The sequence below is a fragment of the Polypterus senegalus genome, chromosome 8 (genome assembly GCF_016835505.1).
Source record: "Polypterus senegalus isolate Bchr_013 chromosome 8, ASM1683550v1, whole genome shotgun sequence".
Classification (NCBI taxonomy): Eukaryota; Metazoa; Chordata; class Cladistia; order Polypteriformes; family Polypteridae; genus Polypterus; species Polypterus senegalus.
In genome coordinates this window covers 185,884,636-185,903,018 of record NC_053161.1, presented here as the reverse complement: position 1 = coordinate 185,903,018, position 18,383 = coordinate 185,884,636, and the positions used below count along the sequence as shown (strand labels likewise).

General features: G+C 41.2%; 2 protein-coding genes across 2 annotated transcripts in view; one reads left to right on the top strand and one right to left on the bottom strand.

The window, feature by feature from the left end:
- The window catches only part of LOC120534762 (zinc finger protein 83-like), a 49,603-nt gene extending 41,095 nt beyond the window's left edge, over positions 1–8,508 (top strand). Inside the window, exon 4 of the mRNA XM_039762342.1 lies at positions 7,709–8,508. Within this exon, the coding sequence (XP_039618276.1) occupies positions 7,709–8,508 (800 nt within the window). The remainder of the gene's footprint in view (positions 1–7,708) is intronic.
- The window catches only part of LOC120533516 (gastrula zinc finger protein XlCGF57.1-like), a 695,777-nt gene that overhangs the window by 252,519 nt on the left and 424,875 nt on the right, over positions 1–18,383 (bottom strand). The gene's annotated exons all lie outside the window — the stretch shown is intronic.

The window sequence follows — 18,383 nt, the reverse complement described above, 5'->3', positions numbered from 1 at the left end:
GGGACCTAAAAAATATTTCGTAATGAAAATTTTGTTGTAATGAAATTCTGTATTTGTTACTATAGTGCTTTCTTAAACTTGAGTCCACACATTTTACAATCATTTCAATAGCTTCTTTTGGTTAATTTTAATCTCCTCCTGCCTACCAGTTATGCTGATGATAATTTTCCTCAGCATTTCCTTGCGATAAAAACATTTTCAGGGTGCAAATGATGCCCAAATCCAATTGCTGAAGCACTACTGTGCATTTGGGTGGGAGGAATTCAACGAAAACATTGTCTAAATGTGGAAGCATGTTGTGGGCAACACAGTTATCAATTAGGATCTGAATCATCTTTTCTTTCTTCTTATTGTGAGGTTTCTGAACTCTTTTAAGACCTCCCCCCCCACTCCCCACCCAACGGGAATGACATGTTGAAGTGTATCCCAAAACACGAATGCTGCATCTTTGGAAGATTGTTTGTCCGTTGCCGGGGTAAAGTAACAACAGGCTCATAGCGCTGTCTTGTAGTGAAGCAACACAGAAGCAAATCATAAAAGATCGGGTTCACGCTATAAGTTCCTGTCTTGCACCCCAAAACACGAGGCTGAGTCTCAGTACTTTTGCAAAACCAGCTTTATTTAGCTTGAAACAGGAACGGCACACTTATTTATTGTAGCGTGATATGCCACTCTGCTATACTCAGACACAGCAGTCAGGCAGGATCGTGGCCAGATCAGTGATCAAGTTACCTGTTACCTGCATTTACAATGTTCCTTGCATATCACCCATTGATATCTTTTCTGTTTGCTTTGGTGGAGAGACGCAGCACAGCTTTGAGCCGACTGTTGCCCCGACAACAGATAAACAGTCTTCCATAGACACAGAGTTTGAAATTTGAGGCACTCTTTGGCGTGCTCTCTAGTTGGAGGAGGGCCCAAGAGAGTTTTCAAACTTCACATTTTCTTGAATGAGTGCCACATTAATAGGAATGTTTCTTGAACGAGCATCACTGAAACACATAAAAACAGCTTTTTCGGCGTCTTCAAATGCAGCAGTACACATATATTGCCAACCCGAGATTTTTCTTCTTTTTTTGCTCCGTCTTTCAAGAAAGTTGACAGTGTTGATGGCAAAATTCCAACTTCAATGGCAACATCTTTTTTTTTTTTTTTTTAACTTTTTGCCGTAATCGATAGCTGCAAAAATGTAAAGTTTTTTTTTTCCTAATATGAACGGTTATCGTTTTTCGTTTCTGCCATTTCTATAGGGGGGTGACAATGAGTTAAATTCCAATGTAAGTTTTTCAAATGTTGACGAGCAATAAGCCAAAGGTATCACTGAAAACCGCAGGAAACAAAAAAGGCAAAAAAGTATGAGGAAAGTTTGAAGAAAGAAACAAAAAAATAACAGTGTTTCTGTTTGAGGATCATTGTGCACAACTGAGCTGCAACCACAGAACTAATTGCTCTGCGGATGATTCATTCAGGCATTTCAAGGTCTTTTGGGCACTTTGTTGTTGAAATTATCTGCTAAATGTACATCATAGTAACAAGATTTATATACACTGTTGTTATATAGGGAAGCTGTCGGGACCATGAACGTTTCCTTGTAAAGATATTCATCGTAATGGAATTTTACCTGTAGTTCCTAAAACTTGGCTCAACACCTTTTGGACCTTCTCTTTTCTAACAATGGAAGAAGCACAATCTGTGAAAGGAAAGTGATTGAAACTTTGCGTGGGGTGAATCCTGGATCAGAGCTTGTCTAATGTTGAAATCTGTCGAAAACACACAAGTGTATACCAAAATAAATACACGATTTGCACAGAGCAGACGTTTTAGGATTGAGGTGAGGAGAACTTCCAAAAAGGTTGGGGGATTTGCTGGTAGATAACTTCAGAGATATTTTTGATCCAGGCATTTACCGTTCCATCCCCATGGTGGGGAGAGAGAACTATCATAAATGAATAAATAACATAAATAAAATAAGTAACAACTGAAAGGACTACAGGAAAATTTAAAACTAAACTTTAAAGATTAAAAAGGAGTTGAAACACAAACTAAGTGGCTTACAGGCACCAAATGTTTTTTTTTTTTTAACATGTCAAAAAAATTTGCATGTAAGTTCTTCGCATTTGGGAGGTCTTACCAGCTAATTCTGCAAGTAATGCAGTTGACTGGCCTAATCTACAAAAGCCAATAAAGAAGTTAGCTAATGTCGACATGCTGGGAAAACAGAGATACCATGAAATCTCCTTCTTCACAGTGTAAAACTGCACCCAGTTGGGTGTGTCTTGTTCTGAAGGCCTCCAACCTTTCTTGAGCCCATAAAATTGCACTGTATACGCCTGCCTCCAATCAGCAATCAGTATAAATGAGTCAATAAATGTGAGAGGTCTTCCAATAGCGTAATGCATAAGAAAATATTCTGAATAGTTCTTCAAATGCTTCTTTTTTGCTGGACATCAAAGGGACAACCCTCGTTTTTGTTATAGGAAAGGGGCAAGTGTATAGCATTTTAAACAAATAAACATACCCTACTTCAAACTCTGTTGTATTGATAACCTGCAGCAAAATGGCCATTTTGTGTTTAGCAAGATGAAATACCCAATTTGTGACAAAGGAATGTGTATAAGAGAGCAGGAATGTGATTTTAAAAAAAGGTTAGGTTATGGATGAAAAACAAGAAGGCAGAAATTTAGCATCAATATGTTTAAGTTAGGGAGGCTTGAATCGCTGACCTTAACTGGAGAACCTGTCTCGTTTGTATAGCAACATAAAGAACAACTTGTTGACTCTTGAATTTAAATGTGTGCAAGAGGTGCCATCCTTCTTTGTAAATAACAAGAGGATGGGATAGTTGATTTCAAATGGAAGAAATTCTTCGCCTTCCTACAACTACATACTCCATTGCTTGGTGTGTCCGTGATGTGGGAAATTATTTAGTGTACCAGTTTTAAAATATGGAACAATTAGTAACTGTGCTAGATTGTGGTCTTCAGAGTAGGACTGGACGTGAAGCAAATATTTTGAAGTCCTAGCATTTGATGTCTGATATATAATGGCAGGTCCTTCTGCAATGAATCTGAAAATTAAAAAAACATTGGGTAGAGTTCTTGTATTAGCAGTGCTCATTTCATGATGCTTAATCAGTCTATCTTTTACAGAAAAACTCAAGAATTTTGACTGGGCAAAATAAAAGGAGTAAAGGGTACTTTAATATTTTGGCCTCCCAGTGTGTGTATAAATCAATTATTTCTACTTGTTCCTGACCTTGAGTTGGATAAATATGTCTTATTTCTATGCGATTTATAGTAAAGAAAAATACATGCCTGAGCCTTTCTTTATTAATCAAGTAACTGTAAAACTAATAGTTATACCTACACTAAAGATCTAATGTCTCCGATGAACTATGGGATTTTGTGCACCTCTTCTTCTTTCCGCTGCTCCCGTTAGGGGTCGCCACAGCGGATCATCTTATTCCATATCTTTCTGTCCTCTCCATTTTGCTCTGTTACACCCATCACCTGCATGTCCTCTCTCACCACATCCATAAACCTTCTCTTAGGCCTTCCTCTTTTCCTTTTCCCTGGCAGCTCTATCCTTAGCATCTTTCTCCCAAATTACTCTGCATCTCTCTTCTGCACATGACCAAACCAATGCAATCTCGCCTCTCTGACTTTGTCTTTCAACCACCCAACATGAGCTCACCCCCAATGCAAATCTTAGCATCTTTAACTCTGCTACCTCCAGCTCTGTCTTCTGCTTTCTGAGGTCTGCGTTAGGAGCGATGGATGCATTCAACGTGTAGGTGGGATTACATCAGGGATACTTATTTGCAATGTTGACGGACAGGTTGACAGACGAGATTAGACAGGAGTTGCCGTGGACTATGATGTTTGCTGATGACATTGTGATCAGTAGGGATAGAAGGGAGCAGGTTGAGGAGAACCTGGAGAGGTGGAGATATGCTCTATAGAGGAGCAGAATGAAGATAAGTAGGAGCAAAACAGAATACATGTGTGTAAATGAGGGAGAGGTCAGTGGAATGGTGAGGATGAGGGGAGTAGAGCTGGCGAATGTGGATGAGTTTAAATACTTGGGATCAACAGTACAGGGTAACAGGGATTGTGGATGAGAGGTGATGAAGAGAGTGCTGGCAGGGTGGAATGGGTGGAGAAGAGTGTCAGGAGTAATTTGTGACAGACGGATATCAGCAAGAGTGAAAGGGAAGGTCTACAGGATGGTAGTGAGACCAGCTCTATTATATGGGTTGGAGACGGTGGCACTGACCGGAAATCAGGAGACAGAGCTGGAGGTGGCAGAGTTAAAGATGCTAAGATTTGCACTGGGTGTTACAAGGATGGATAGGATTAGAAATGCATACATTAGAGGGTCAGCTCAAGTTGGACGGTTGGGAGACAAAGTCAGAGAGTCGAGATTGCATTGGTTTGGACATGTGCAGAGAAGAGATGCTGGGTATATTGGGAGAAGGATGCTAAGGATAGAGCTGCCAGGGAAGAGGAAAAGAGGAAGGTCTAAGAGAAGGTTTATGGATGTGGTGAGAGAGGACATGCAGGTGATAGGTCTAACAGAACAAGATGCACAGGACAGAAAGATATGGATGAAGATGATCTGCTGTGGCAACCCCAAACAGAAGCAGCTGAAAGAACTATGTAAATATACTATGTGGCTTACTGTCTAAGAATTTTGATCGCCCAGGGCGGGAGGTCACACTTATTCCAATAAATTAGCTCCTCAATTAGCACAGTTATCCAAACAAGGTGAAGTGGTCATAGGGACCATAACTGATGTAATGAGTCCTTGGCAATGTCAATGTCACTGTGCATGTTGATGTACTGGCTTTATCATCCTTGACATTTCTGTATGTGTCTTCTCTAAAAGGTCTGCTCGTAATTTTGGCCACCCTTGCTGCCCCAGTTGCTCCTTATTTTTCAAGCCATTACCAAGCCATTAATGATATTTGCTCATTGCTTGTTCCTAGTCCATGGTAACTGCATCGAAATATGGCTTCTTGTGTTTGATAATTCAGTCTGCAAATGTTGGGATTGTTGAAGTGTTAACTCCATCAGCATGCTTTTGTTAAGTGGGTTGCAAAAGGCATATACTATTAAACACAATATTCTCATGTAGTGCTATTTTATTTTAAATATTTGTCATTTAACCTTCATCCTACCGACTGGGGTCCGATTGGACCCCGAGCATGATTGTGCTAGCGCTATAAAAACACGGAGCGTTATTGAAAGCCGCCATTTTAGGAATTTGTTGCTTCGCCAACGGTAAGTCGAAATCAAATATTCTTTTAATATTGTGAATATTACTGGGTCGCCCGCAATTATTTTGTTGCTGGGGTCCAAACGGACCCCAAAATATTTGCCATTTTCTGGGATTAGTCACTGATTGTATAACTGCTAGTTTTTCTGCATTTTAGGTGTAACAATGTCAAACCGTGGGAGATATGCTAAATACAGTGCTGCAGATGTCCTGAAGGCAATTTTCAATGATGACGATGACTCAGATTTGGAAGATTCGGACAACTCTAGTCTTGAAAATGACCACATCTCTGAACAGTCCGATCATAGTGACACAGAATCTTGTCAACCAACTACCGAGGTTCTAACCAGTGATATCCCTATATCAGGAGAAAGTCCTTTACAGGCGAGTGGAACTTGTGGTGCACGTGGCCGTGGACATGGCCGTGGCCAAGGACATGGATGGAAACGCGGCAAGGGACGCGGCATCAGATGTGGAATGGATCAAGGCGAGCCAGGCCCTGCACCAGATGTGCTAATTGGAAGAAATGGTACAGTCTGGCGGAAAGATGCACCAAATATAGGGAGACGCAGGGTTCAGGACATAATCAGACAGCAGCCTGGAATAACTAGTGCTGTCACCTGTTCTTCACTTGAAGAAGCTTTTATGTCTGTCATTACACCTGAAATGTTCGATCTTATAGTTCTGGAAACAAATCGGGAAGCTAGACGTAAGATTGCAGACTGGAACCACACCAATCCTGATCAGGCAAAAGAGTGGAGAAAGGTTGACAGACTGGAGATGAAAGCGTTCGTGGGTCTTTGTCTGCTAGCAGGAGTGCATAAATCTCGCCATGAGCCCGTTGCATCTCTCTGGTCAGAAAAGGAAGGAAGAGCTGTCTACACTGCAACAATGTCTAGAAACAGATTCACCGACATCCTGAAATATATTCGATTTGATGACAGAGCATCTCGTGCAGACAGAGTAGCCACCGACAAATTGGCACCATTTCGTGATTTCTGGTTGTTGTTTCAGGCACAGCTGCCGAAATTCTACATCCCTGGAACAGACCTATGTGTGGATGAACAATTAGTTGGTTTCCGGGGCAGATGTTCATTTCGTCAGTACATTCCTTCTAAACCAGCCAAATATGGGATCAAGATTTGGTGGTGCTGTGATGCAGAAACCAGCTATCCTTTGAAGGGTGAAGTATATCTGGGACGCCAACCAGATCAACAATGCGATGTAGGACAGGGTGCTCGTGTTGTGAAAGAGTTAGTTGCACCATGGCGTGGAAGTGGCAGGAATGTAACTGCTGACAACTTCTTTACCTCTGTTCAGCTATCAGAAGAACTTTTGAAGGATGGTTTGACGTTCGTTGGTACAATTCGATCCAATAAACCCGATATTCCAAATGAAATGAAAGCAGCAAACAACAGGGAGGATCACAGTTCAATCTTTGGTTTCAAGGATCAGCTGACCCTAGTATCATATGTACCGAAGCAAAACAAATCAGTTATCGTGTTGTCAAGCATGCATCATGATTCAACTGTAGCGGGTGAGAAGAAAAAACCACAAGTCATCCTCCATTACAATGCAACTAAAAGTGGCGTCGATAATCTTGACCACTTGTGTACAATGTTCACATCAAGAAGAAAAGTGAATCGTTGGCCTGTTGTACTCTTTGGCAATTGTGTTGATGTTGGTGCTGTTGCTGCGTTCATCATTTTCATGGCAAAATTTCCAGATTGGAAATTATCTGAAGACAAGCGAAAGCGAAGAATATTTCTTTTAGAACTCGGACAGCAACTTCGTTATGCCTCTAATCGGCGTAGATCAAGTACGCCAACGCTTCAGGCCCCAATCCGGATAGCCATGAAGATGATGGGAGTCGAACCTCATGCTCGAGAATTGAACAAAAGGGACATTGTTGAAGGCAAAAGAAAGAGGTGTGCTTTTTTTCCAAGAGATGTTGACAAGAAAGTTCGTCAGGCATGTGGAAGTTGTAGAAGACCTGTATGTCTCAGCCATAGTAGACAAGAGATCTTTTGTGACGAGTGCACAAAAAACTAAATGAGTGCATTTCTTCCAGTGTCGGAATTTTGAAACTCATTGCAAACATTGTCTACCATTAGCTTTTTACGTACACAGTATCTGTAGCTCATATGTAACACGAACACTGGACATAATGTCGTTGCGAAGGTACATTTGTTGGATTTCTTTATAATTCTTGAGTAAAAATGCTTAAAAAATATTCTGTTAAGTTCAGTTTTGTTTTCTAAACAATAAACAGTATGTCTCACGCATTAACATCCGTTCAGTGACGATAACTTTCATCAACAATCACAAAAACCTCATGGGGTCCGTTCGGACCCCAGTTGGTAAGATTTGTATGTAAAATATGTTGGTAGGATGAGGGTTAAAACTTTAACTCTTATTTTTATTTCTGTAGATTTTCAAGAGAATGACAACTTGTCCTCTCTTCAGGATCGTCCACAAATTAAACAACCTGATAAGAATAGGAAGAAACTGGCATCTGCAACAAAGAACTTGGTAACGGCCTCTCAGCACCCTAGATTTCAGCCAATTGTGAAGCTAACAAGGATCGATGCCATCAAATCTCAAGGAGCGTACAATATAAATCCAATCCACCAACAGTGTGTGGGAACATTTAAATACAAATTGAATTCTAAAGATAATGGAGAGATTCATGGGAGTAACAAACCGTATCACTGTCCTGAAGGTGGGAAACAATTCTCAGATAGTCACATGCCTAAGAAACGCAGAGAAGATAATACAGGGAAGGAGCAATGCCACCATTCTAAATGTGTTAAGAACTTTTCAAAAAACAGCAATACCACAACTCCTATTGTAGAGAAACCATATTTGTCTAAACGTGGCAAACGATTCTCACAAGTTAGCCACCTTCAGACACATATGATTGGTCACGAAGGACATTGTTTATGTCGTTGTCCAACATGTGGTAAACATTTCTTTGACAGGAGCAGTCTCTGCAGACACAAAAGAATTCACACTGGAGAGAAACCATATTGTTGTTCTAAATGTGGCAAACGGTTCTCACAATCAAGCTATCTTCAGGAACACATGAGAGTGCACACAGGAGAACAGCCATTTTCCTGTTCTGAATGTGGCAAACGGTTCTCACAAGCAGGCCATCTTCAGACACACATGAGAGTGCACAAGATTTTCAGAAACAAGCAATCTTCTGCGTCATTTAGGAGCCCACAATAAAGACAATCCTTATGCCTGTTCTGAATGTGGCAAGAAATTTTCACAAAGAGATAGTCTTCATAAACATATAAGATCACACGTTTGATAGAGGCCAATCTCGTTTCCTGATTGTGACAAGCTATACACCGATAACAGCAGCCTTCATAGACACATAAGAATTCATTCTGGATTAAGGCCATATTGTTGCTCTAAATGTGGCAAGCAATTCATACAACCCACCAGCCTTCAGTGACACGTAAGAACTCGCACAGGAGAAAAGCCATACCATTGCTCTAAGTGTGGAAAAACATTCATACAGAAAACTTCTCTTAAGGGACACATGAAAATTCATGCTAAAAAGGCCAAAGAGACTGTAAATAACAAAGAAAAATCTGAAATGATTCAGTTGGGTGTGGAAAGAAAATTGGAATTGCTCTGCTAGTTGGTTACACAGAATGCATTTGACAAAAAGTTGCAGACTCAATTAGGCAACCCTGCTTATTAATTTACTGTAAGTGGCTTTTGCACTAATGACTATTGCACATTGTACACAGGTCTACTTTAAAAGTTCTAATGTTATTTATCTTATGTTATACTTCTATGCTTTTTTATATTTTATTGTAAAACGAAGTTGAGAGAGAAACAGTATTTTGATTCTCCTGTATGTTCTGCACATATAGTGAATTGACAGTAAAAGACTATTTGATTTGATTTCAGTATTTCTATTATCTTTTCTCCAGAGTCCATATTGGTGTTCAAACTACTCTCTGGTGTGGCTGATGCTCTTTCTATCTGAAGAGTTAGTTCAGCTGGGGTTCGATCAGCCCAGTAACGTCTAGCGGTCCCTCACAACAGGAGTGTAAGAATATACCGACGCATGTTTAGCATACAGCTGATGACGTGTTCATCTAATATAAATAAGGCCATATATGGACATCCTGTATTAAGTTACACAGAGATATACCTGATACTTCAAGTCCGGAGTGACCTTGAGGGGCTGCATACTTGAATGAACTCATCCTACTTACAGCAGTCAGACAAAAAGAAATATAACTGAAAAAGATAATAGAAAAAAAAGGTTCTCCACTACAGCCGCCACCACCCACTGTGAAAACTTAATTTCTATTCTTTCAAATGCTTCCCCTCTTTAAAGCAACTCAGCTTGCACCCTATTAGAGTTTAGTGGACAAACATCATTTTTGTTGAAATGCTTTAAGTTTTTTTTTTTTTTTTGTAAAAATATATTTAAAAAAAGTTTAAAAAGGGTCAGTCAGGAAGTGAACTTTGCACTCCTAAAGTATCAGGTCCATCTCCCACAGCAGAGAGGCACCAAAGCCAAACTGACCAATCAGATTGCAAAGAGGGACCTCACACTTGCAGACAGACAGACAGAGAGTAGCTTTTTTATTATCTTAGCTATTAGCTAAAGCGACCTTGATTGATTTAATTATCTGTTCTCATTTGTTAAACGTCTTCTGTTCCTGTGATTCAATCTGATGTTCCTCAGGTACCACACTCTGTGGTTTGCTGCCCTCCTCTTCATGTAGGGGTGTCTCTGTGCACAAGACACTCTCATTCACCTCAGGCCCTGGTACCACAGCCTGTTTGTTGTCTTCTGCTTCAGGCAGGGGGGTGTCTGGACATCACACACTGTTATGTGTTTCACATCTGGTTCTGGTCTTATTGGAGACCATGAAGATATCGATGGTGTGCCATCCTCTGGATTACTGAGGAGCATAGCAGCCCACTCACCTTTCTGCAGTAAGACACTGTCCTTCACACCGTAGGGGGCAGCCACTCCAAGTAATCATCCTTGTGAGGTTCACCGCCCGTCTTCATAAAGTGGTGACATCAGAGGCCTGAGGTTCCCGCTGTCACACAGGAGCTCAGCATGTCTCCCAGCTTCTTACCTTAGGGATGTGATGTCGCCCTCTGCTCTGTGTGACCTGTGAAGTGTCATTTGTTGCTTTCCTTTCTTTGACTACTGGACCCCAGTTACCTCAGACTCCACCATTTTAATGGAGTCACCGTTCTGTAACATAATGTCAGTCCTTTCGTTCTCTACAAGGGTGTGTTTGAGGCAGGCAGGTCATTCTTTCAAACCTGAGGTCTGCCTCATTGTCACTGCAGTATCTTCATCAGCTCTTCTTCCTCAGTCCACAACTGAGCTGAGATCTCACAAAGCTGCCGCACAGCCTGTCCATTAAGTGCCAGGACCAGATGGACTGCTGACTCTCCAAGGACCATTGCTTTAGTTGTGTCACCACCTCAAACATCACCTGATGAGCCTCCCATGCTGAACTACCATCGTGCTGTGGAAGCTCAATCTGCACCTCAACACTAATAGAGAGGACATCAAAACCTTCATTAGAAATTGGACAATTTATCTGTAATGGTGACAGAATGACATAAACGAAAATGTGAAGGCTCACAGTAAAAGATACTTCAGGAAGTTTAAAAAATAAATTCAAACATAACAGGAATGAGGGTGACAATTGGGAGACATTTTTATGTTTACAATAAAAACTTAAAGAAGCCAAAAGTTACCCTGAAACCCAAAATTGTTCTTTACAGCTCCTCACTTGAGTACGTGAGGCACAGTAAATGTGACAAGTTGATGTCCACCTCATTTATCAGCCGAGTGCCCTGCGATTCTAAACTGAGCAGCTGCAGGTTCAATTCAGGCAGTTCATGGTGGACACGGGCAGCAGGTGGGCACATCATTAGCTTAACATTTAGATTGGCACTGCCACATTTGTCCAGATGACGAGGTGACAGAAGCTGTGAGGGGGCTCAGTGTAAGAGCAGACAGTGATGGACTTGGACACACACACTAATGTTCTTGTCTAAGCTAACACTCGGCCATCGGGTTTTAATGAATTAACTTGGCGACTCCACCCCGTGGCGTGTACGTTACATACAATGACCAGTGCGGTGAACATCAGAAAGACAACACGATCTTCATCCTTGCTATTCTTTTGTTCTACTCTTTGGAAATCTTTTCACTTTTATTTTACTTCTGGTGAACTACTTTTTAGTTTTCATTTTGGTTTGCAAAAAAACATTGGTGGAACATTAAGATGGTAGAAGTTTCAAGAACATAAGTCAGGCTGAGCTGGAACTGATTAAAGGGCGTAAGGCCTGAACATTACAGGGGAGTTTGGTCTCCCAGCACTACGTCCCTTTAAATTTGAGCTAGACAGGAGCTCAGTGTCTCTTATGCCATCCATCCCACCCAGAGACCACACTGTGGAGCTGTCCGCACACCCACATATTATCAAAAGGGGACTCAAGTAGCGAAAAAGAAGAGGTTTTGCTTACAAATAAAGGTTAAATATGAGAAAGGGGAGGCAGAGACCCCAAGGAGGTAGAATCCCAAACACTTAACTGTACTCCACAGCAGTAGCTCTAGTTAGCCATGGGGCCACTTACCCACACACAGCCCCCTCTTTTTCTCCAACAGCTGAGCTCCCATCCAGTCTAATCTTTGATTTTCAGGTCATCCTGGGTCTTCTCAGATGGACCTTTAAAGCTCCAGAGCAGGTGTAGAAAGTCTGGTGCCACCCGTAAGTAGTCACATCTCACACACCTACCTGTACTCATCCCAGAACTCCTCAATGAAACACACTCTTCATCAATTTGTGAGAAACGTAGACCACCTCAACTCTTATGCTTATGGCATACAGCTTTCTAAATGGAGAGTATCCACAAAGGGCAGCATGGTGGCACAGTAGTAGCGCTACAGCCTCACAGTAAGGAGATCTGGGTTCACTTACCATGTCCTCCCTGCATGGAGTTTGTATGTTCTCATGTCTGCATGGGTTTCCTCCCACAGTCCAAAGACATGCAAGTTACGTGAATTGGTGATCCTAAATTGTCCCTAGTGTGTGCCCGGTGTGTGCCCTGCGGTGGGTTGGCACCCTGCCCGGGGTTTGTTTCCTGCCTTGTGCTGGCTGGGATTGGCTCCAGCAGAACCCTCTAACCCCGTGTTAGGATATGGTGGACTGGATGATGGATGGAGTATCCACAACGCACAAGAACAATTAAGTCCAGCTGCTGCTTTGCTTTGTGATGTCCCCAGCTTGGACCTTACTGGAGTAAAATCTTCACTTATGTATCCACTGTGTGCTCACAGTGATCTGTTATATAGTGCCTTTCATGTCTATGATGGACCTTCTTAACATACATATCACATCATACTAATACATGTGTGTTATACAGAAAGACAAGTGTGGTGGAAATCAGCCTGACAACACCAGTCTCATTCTCCTTTTTCTCTTCGTCTACTCCTCTCACAGTTTATTTAACTTTTATTTCAGTTCCGGTCCACTAAATTATAATTTGAACAAGTTTGTTTTTAGTTTCACTTGGTGAAAAGAACATTGGTGGAAATGGTGGAAGGTTCAAGAACAGAAGTCATGCTGAGCTCTGATTGGTCCAAAAGCACAAGGCCTGACCATTACACAACAGTCAGCCTGACACCACAATGTCCTGCTGGTCAAAGAGGACCAGCAGGGAAGGACAAGACCAGCAGAAATTCTAAACTGTGCAGAAACGTAACGTCTCCATCTATCTATCTGGGGACTACACTCTGGAGCAGCCTAGATAATCTCAAAATGTCAAAAGGGGTCAAAAGTAACAAAAAAGATGTTCTCGTTTAAGAGTTTCTCGTACAGTAATGGCTGGGGTCTCCTCCAATGTGCCACACAGTCAGAAAAGATCATCCACAATGAACAGCCCCTCAGAGGTGACCCCCCACAAGCCGATGATGCTTCTGTCCATTTCCTTAGGTCAGGTTTAAGACGCCGAGGTTGACATCACTTCTCCCGGACATCTAAGCAGGTAATGTGGTGTAGTGATTAAGGCTTTCAGCTTCAAAACCTGAGGCTGTGGGTTCAAATGCTGATCTTGACACGGGTGACCCTGAGCAAGTCATTTCACCTGACTGGGCTTATATTAAGAAGAAAAAAAAAAAGAAAGAAATGCAACAATTGTATTTGGAAAAAGTCACCTGTCAAATTAAAATAAACAAATAAATTTACACTGCATGGTTAGAGTGAAACCCTCAGAACAAACAGAAACGGAGAGGGCGGACATGGACTTCATGTTCCATACTTCAGTAAGGAGAAAATGTTCTTTGTCATCCTTTTTAAAAACTACATTGTAAGGTTTTAATGACACAGCACCATACACAACGAAGTGAAAACAGTGATAATTGCGGGAGAAGGTGATGGGCCACTCAATATCTGAGGTTTTGACACCGTGTCCAGCTTTCGGAGGGAGCACTGGATGTTTGAGTAGCATTCACCTGCAGAGCCACAGCACCATACGTCACCACTGTTTGAGACTCGCAGTTTTAGATCCGGAAGTGACGTCTCCGTCGTTTCAGGACTGACTTCGTAAAATTACTTTTGGAAGGTTTCAGCAGGTCTCGGCAAAGCCCGGAAAGTAACGTCAGGTCAAAGACCCATTTAGAAACCAAATAATACACATCATTGTGAAGTTCAGAGGGTTCCTGCCATCACGTCTTGTCACAAATCAAACTAAACAATACGGATCGTTTCTGTGAAATATTAATATTAACATTTACGTTGTGTTCGGGTCTGTGGGAACCATTTAACATGTCGAGAAAATTAAAATCATCAAGATCTGTTTGAATTGAAAATAGTTTTTCGTTTACATTCATGAATGAAGTATACAATATATGTTTACACCATGTTAGAGTTTAGTAAAATGTTGATAATAAAAGTGATTACGTTTTTATAAAATATACTATGTATGTGTGAAATATTGTTATAAAACAATTTAGAAGAAACATTTAAGCCAATCTAATATTTTTAACATACATATTCTACACTGAATTATGCAGTATATTAATTGCCTTATATAGAACTGCTCTAGTTTTTGTCACTTATTATTATAAGCGATGGGCCATCAAAAGAAAAAACAAATAAAAATAAGAAGAAGAACACAATTTATTTATATAGCACCCTGCCCAAAATTCAAAAAGAACAACAGGACTGATATAACATTGGCTACAAATAATATCTTCACTAAATAAAGATAAATACAGGATATACAAAACATTCCAATATAATAAATAATGCAGACTAAAAGACAACATATAATACTACAAAAAAAATCTTGAACAAATAACATAAATTGTGATAAAAATTCAAACCCTCAGTACCTGGACAGACAGAGGGGGTAAACTGAAAGAAGGGGCAGAATGTCAGGTCAGTTTAATGTCCTCCTAAACAAATGAATGGAGTCAGCTGATGTCATTAATTTAGGGAGGTCATTCCACAGTCAGGGCGCTATATACAGCTGAAGGCCCTGCTGTCACCCACAGAGTGCAGGTTAGCGGGGGGAACAGAAAGAGAGGACCTTAATGGCTAACACGGTACAACACCTGAGGACTACAGAAATGGAGCTAATTGTATCTCAAAAGTTGTAAATCGCCTCGGAGGGAGAGAGCCAAATAAGTAAAAGGAATGTAAATGTAGTAAATAATGGCATATATAATCAGAAACTCAAAAAAGAACCAAATACTAAAAAGAAATTTTATAAACCTAATCCTAACTTCATTCAGTGAAAATTTAGCATGATCAATCTGCAACTGATAATAAAAATAAAAATCAGCTAGGAGGTATCTGTTATGAATTCAGAGTTCTTATTACCTTATTTAACACTCAAAGCAGGAACACAAATGAATGTTCTTACATTGTCAGTTTTTTTTTTCGAGGTGCTAAATCATATCGTAGAGAAGTAAGCCACGTGATTTATGGCTATTTCAATGTCTCCTCAAATAACTGAATCCCAGAGCTGAGCCATTGGGTCACTTTAAAAGGCTGTAGACTGCCAGGCCTGAGGCTTCACCTGCGCACCCCTGAGAACACTGGGGGTCTGAGGGCTTGAAACAGGGACAAAGAAACTGATAAATACTCTGAAAAGAAATACGTTTCTATATAAGGAACTGCACTGAGCCTGTCATGAAAATCTGAGTGATGACAACTAAGTTGAGGTGGTGATACACACTTTAAAAATCTGATGGAATCCGGCTTTACTTTGTTCATTTCTTACACAGCAGTGGCATCTTCAGGGCGATGGATGACAGTGCAACACTAACTCATTATTAAAACGAGAGGTCTGTTCCAGATATCTATACTAATAAAAGGCAAAGCCCTCACTGACTGACTGACTGACTCACTGACTGACTGACTCACTGACTCACTCACTGACTCATCACTAATTCTCCAAGTTCCCGTGTAGGTAGAAGGCTGAAATTTGGCAGGCTTATTCTTTACAGCTTACAAAAGTTAAGCAGGTTTCATTTCGAAATTCTACACATAACGGTCATAACGGTCGATAACAGTAGACAACGTCCGCCATGTTGAACTTTCTTATTTATGGCCCCATCTTCACGAAATTTGGTAGGCGGCTTCCCTGCGCTAACCGAAACCAATGTACATACTTATTTCGATGGTATGCTGCCACTGTCGGCTGCCATATTGAACCATCCAACGTCATTAATTTTCCAACTTCCCGTGTAGGCAGAAGGCTAACCCCATCTTCACAAAATTTGGTAGGTGGCTTCCCTGCGCGAACCAAAACCGATGTATGTACTTATTTTGGTGGTATGAAGCTACATATTGAATTTTCCAAACATCACTAATTCTACAACTTCCCATGTAGGTAGAAGGCTGAAATTTGGCAGGCTCATTCCTTACAGCTTACTTACAAAAGTTAAGCAGGTTTCATTTCGAAATTCTACGTGTAAGGATCATAACGGTCAACAACGTCCGCCATGTTGAACTTTCTTATTCATGGCCCCATTTTTACGAAATTTGGAAGGCGGCTTCCCTGCGCTAACCGAAACCAATGTACGCGTACTTATTTCGGTGGTATGACGCCACTGTCAGCTGCCATATTGAACTTTTCAACAGTCTTTGTTACTTATGGGCCCATCATCAAGAAATTTAGTACGCGGGTTCCCAAAGCTAACTGAATCCTACTTACGTACATATATACGTCCATAGCCTGCACCTCGGTCTCCGTGTGAGGCGGCGTTGGGTCTCCCATCCCAACGCCTCCCAAGTTGTTGGCTGCCTGCCTATATAAGGCCGTCCGGCGCTCCAGTCTCTACATTCCCTTCCTTGCTTCGCCATGGGATTCACGTCTCCCTGCTGATAACTACAGCCTTTTTATTTAATCTACAGCTTCTCCGCTGTTTTATTGTTCATTTATTACGATTATAGTTATTGAGTAGGTATTTTAGACTTACTTTACATTGTTCAGGTACCCATTTCCTTTATCATTCCAACCGTACCCCCATTAACATGTCTATTGAGGTGATCACCATCGATCAAAGAACTGTCACTTACCGAGTGGTTTCCATGCCCGGAGATGGCACCTGCCTTTTCCATTCTCTGTGTTACATATTGCACGGCCATATCAGGCTCACTCTTGATATCCGGAGGAACATTGTGTCTTATGTATTGAATGACTGGGACAGGTTCAAGGTGTGGACTGATGACGGTACAGGAGATAATTATTCTACATAGGAGCACTATAAGAGTGAAATGCTTAAGCCCTTCACCTATGCACCTGCATGTGAGTTGATGGCTGCCACTGAATTGTTCGGTTGTCGCTTTCAAGTGTGCCGAAAAGGCCAAATATTTTACACATTTGGACAACTGCCAATGCCTCTTAAACATCTTAGATTCACAGGTGACGACTTCAGTAGTGGACACTTTGATGTTTATGAATGTTTAACACTCTTAAAAACTGGATGTGAAGTTATTGATGAAACCGGTTGTATACTTACAATGCTTGACAGATGCCGAATTTCTCTTCAACACAAGTCCTACAAATACTGTCGTAATTGAAACAAACCATGAAACTCAAACCGATTATGACAGCAGCAATCCAAGCTGTGAGATTTGAGACAAGATTACTGTTCACATGGCCAACTGTACGTTACATGCTCAAGAGTAAGCTCAGCGCACAGCTTGGTCATATTACAACCGGAGGGCCGAACTCAAAATGTGGTATACAAAGAGATCCTTAACAAATAATTATTGGTATATTTTCCCTCAGTTTAAAAAGGTTTATTTTTCTTCTTAATAAAACTTTTAAGGCAGTACTTCGCCGCTGCGAAGAGCGGGTATTTTGCTAGTATATATATATATAGGCAGATACTTTATTAATCCTAAGGGGGAATTCACAAATATATATATATAAACTAGCCATGTGCGCGTTGTGTTAAAATTGTCTGTGAAGGGCTCCCTGTTTAAACGTGGCTGCCAGTCGTGAACTGGGCCCTTCGTCGCACAACATTATGATTTTTATAAGGGAAACAAAATTACAAAAGAAAAACCTTGGACATTGATTCGATAGGAACGGCCTACTCAGAATCACTGTCCGAATAGTAAATATGTGGTGGTGTAGGAGCATTTCTGCTTCTGTCCGTTCACAGTCCGTCTCGTTTTCACGACGCTGTTGTTTCCTCTCACGATGTCTTCTCAACCTTTCTCCAATCTCGCAGGTTGCTTTGTGGCAATCCAAAGAGTAAGGCAATATACACGGACCAATGGTTATAAAAGGGGGACACATAGGTATCCAGGCTCTTTAAAGCATAAATAGGGATCACTTCACTGACATGTGAGCAAGCCACGGTACAACTGGGAGACATGCAGCACTCACTGGCTACAATGTAACAATAATAATTTCCGGAACGTGCTGTTACGTTGTCATTCATTTTATCAACTGTCTTTCTGTCACTCATATGTTACGTAGGTGCGTACCTTTTATCTTCGGCAATCTCTTTCTCTAACCAGGCATCAGGAGCAAACCAGCATACCACTGTCCACCACCCCTTTCGTTATTCCGGCACA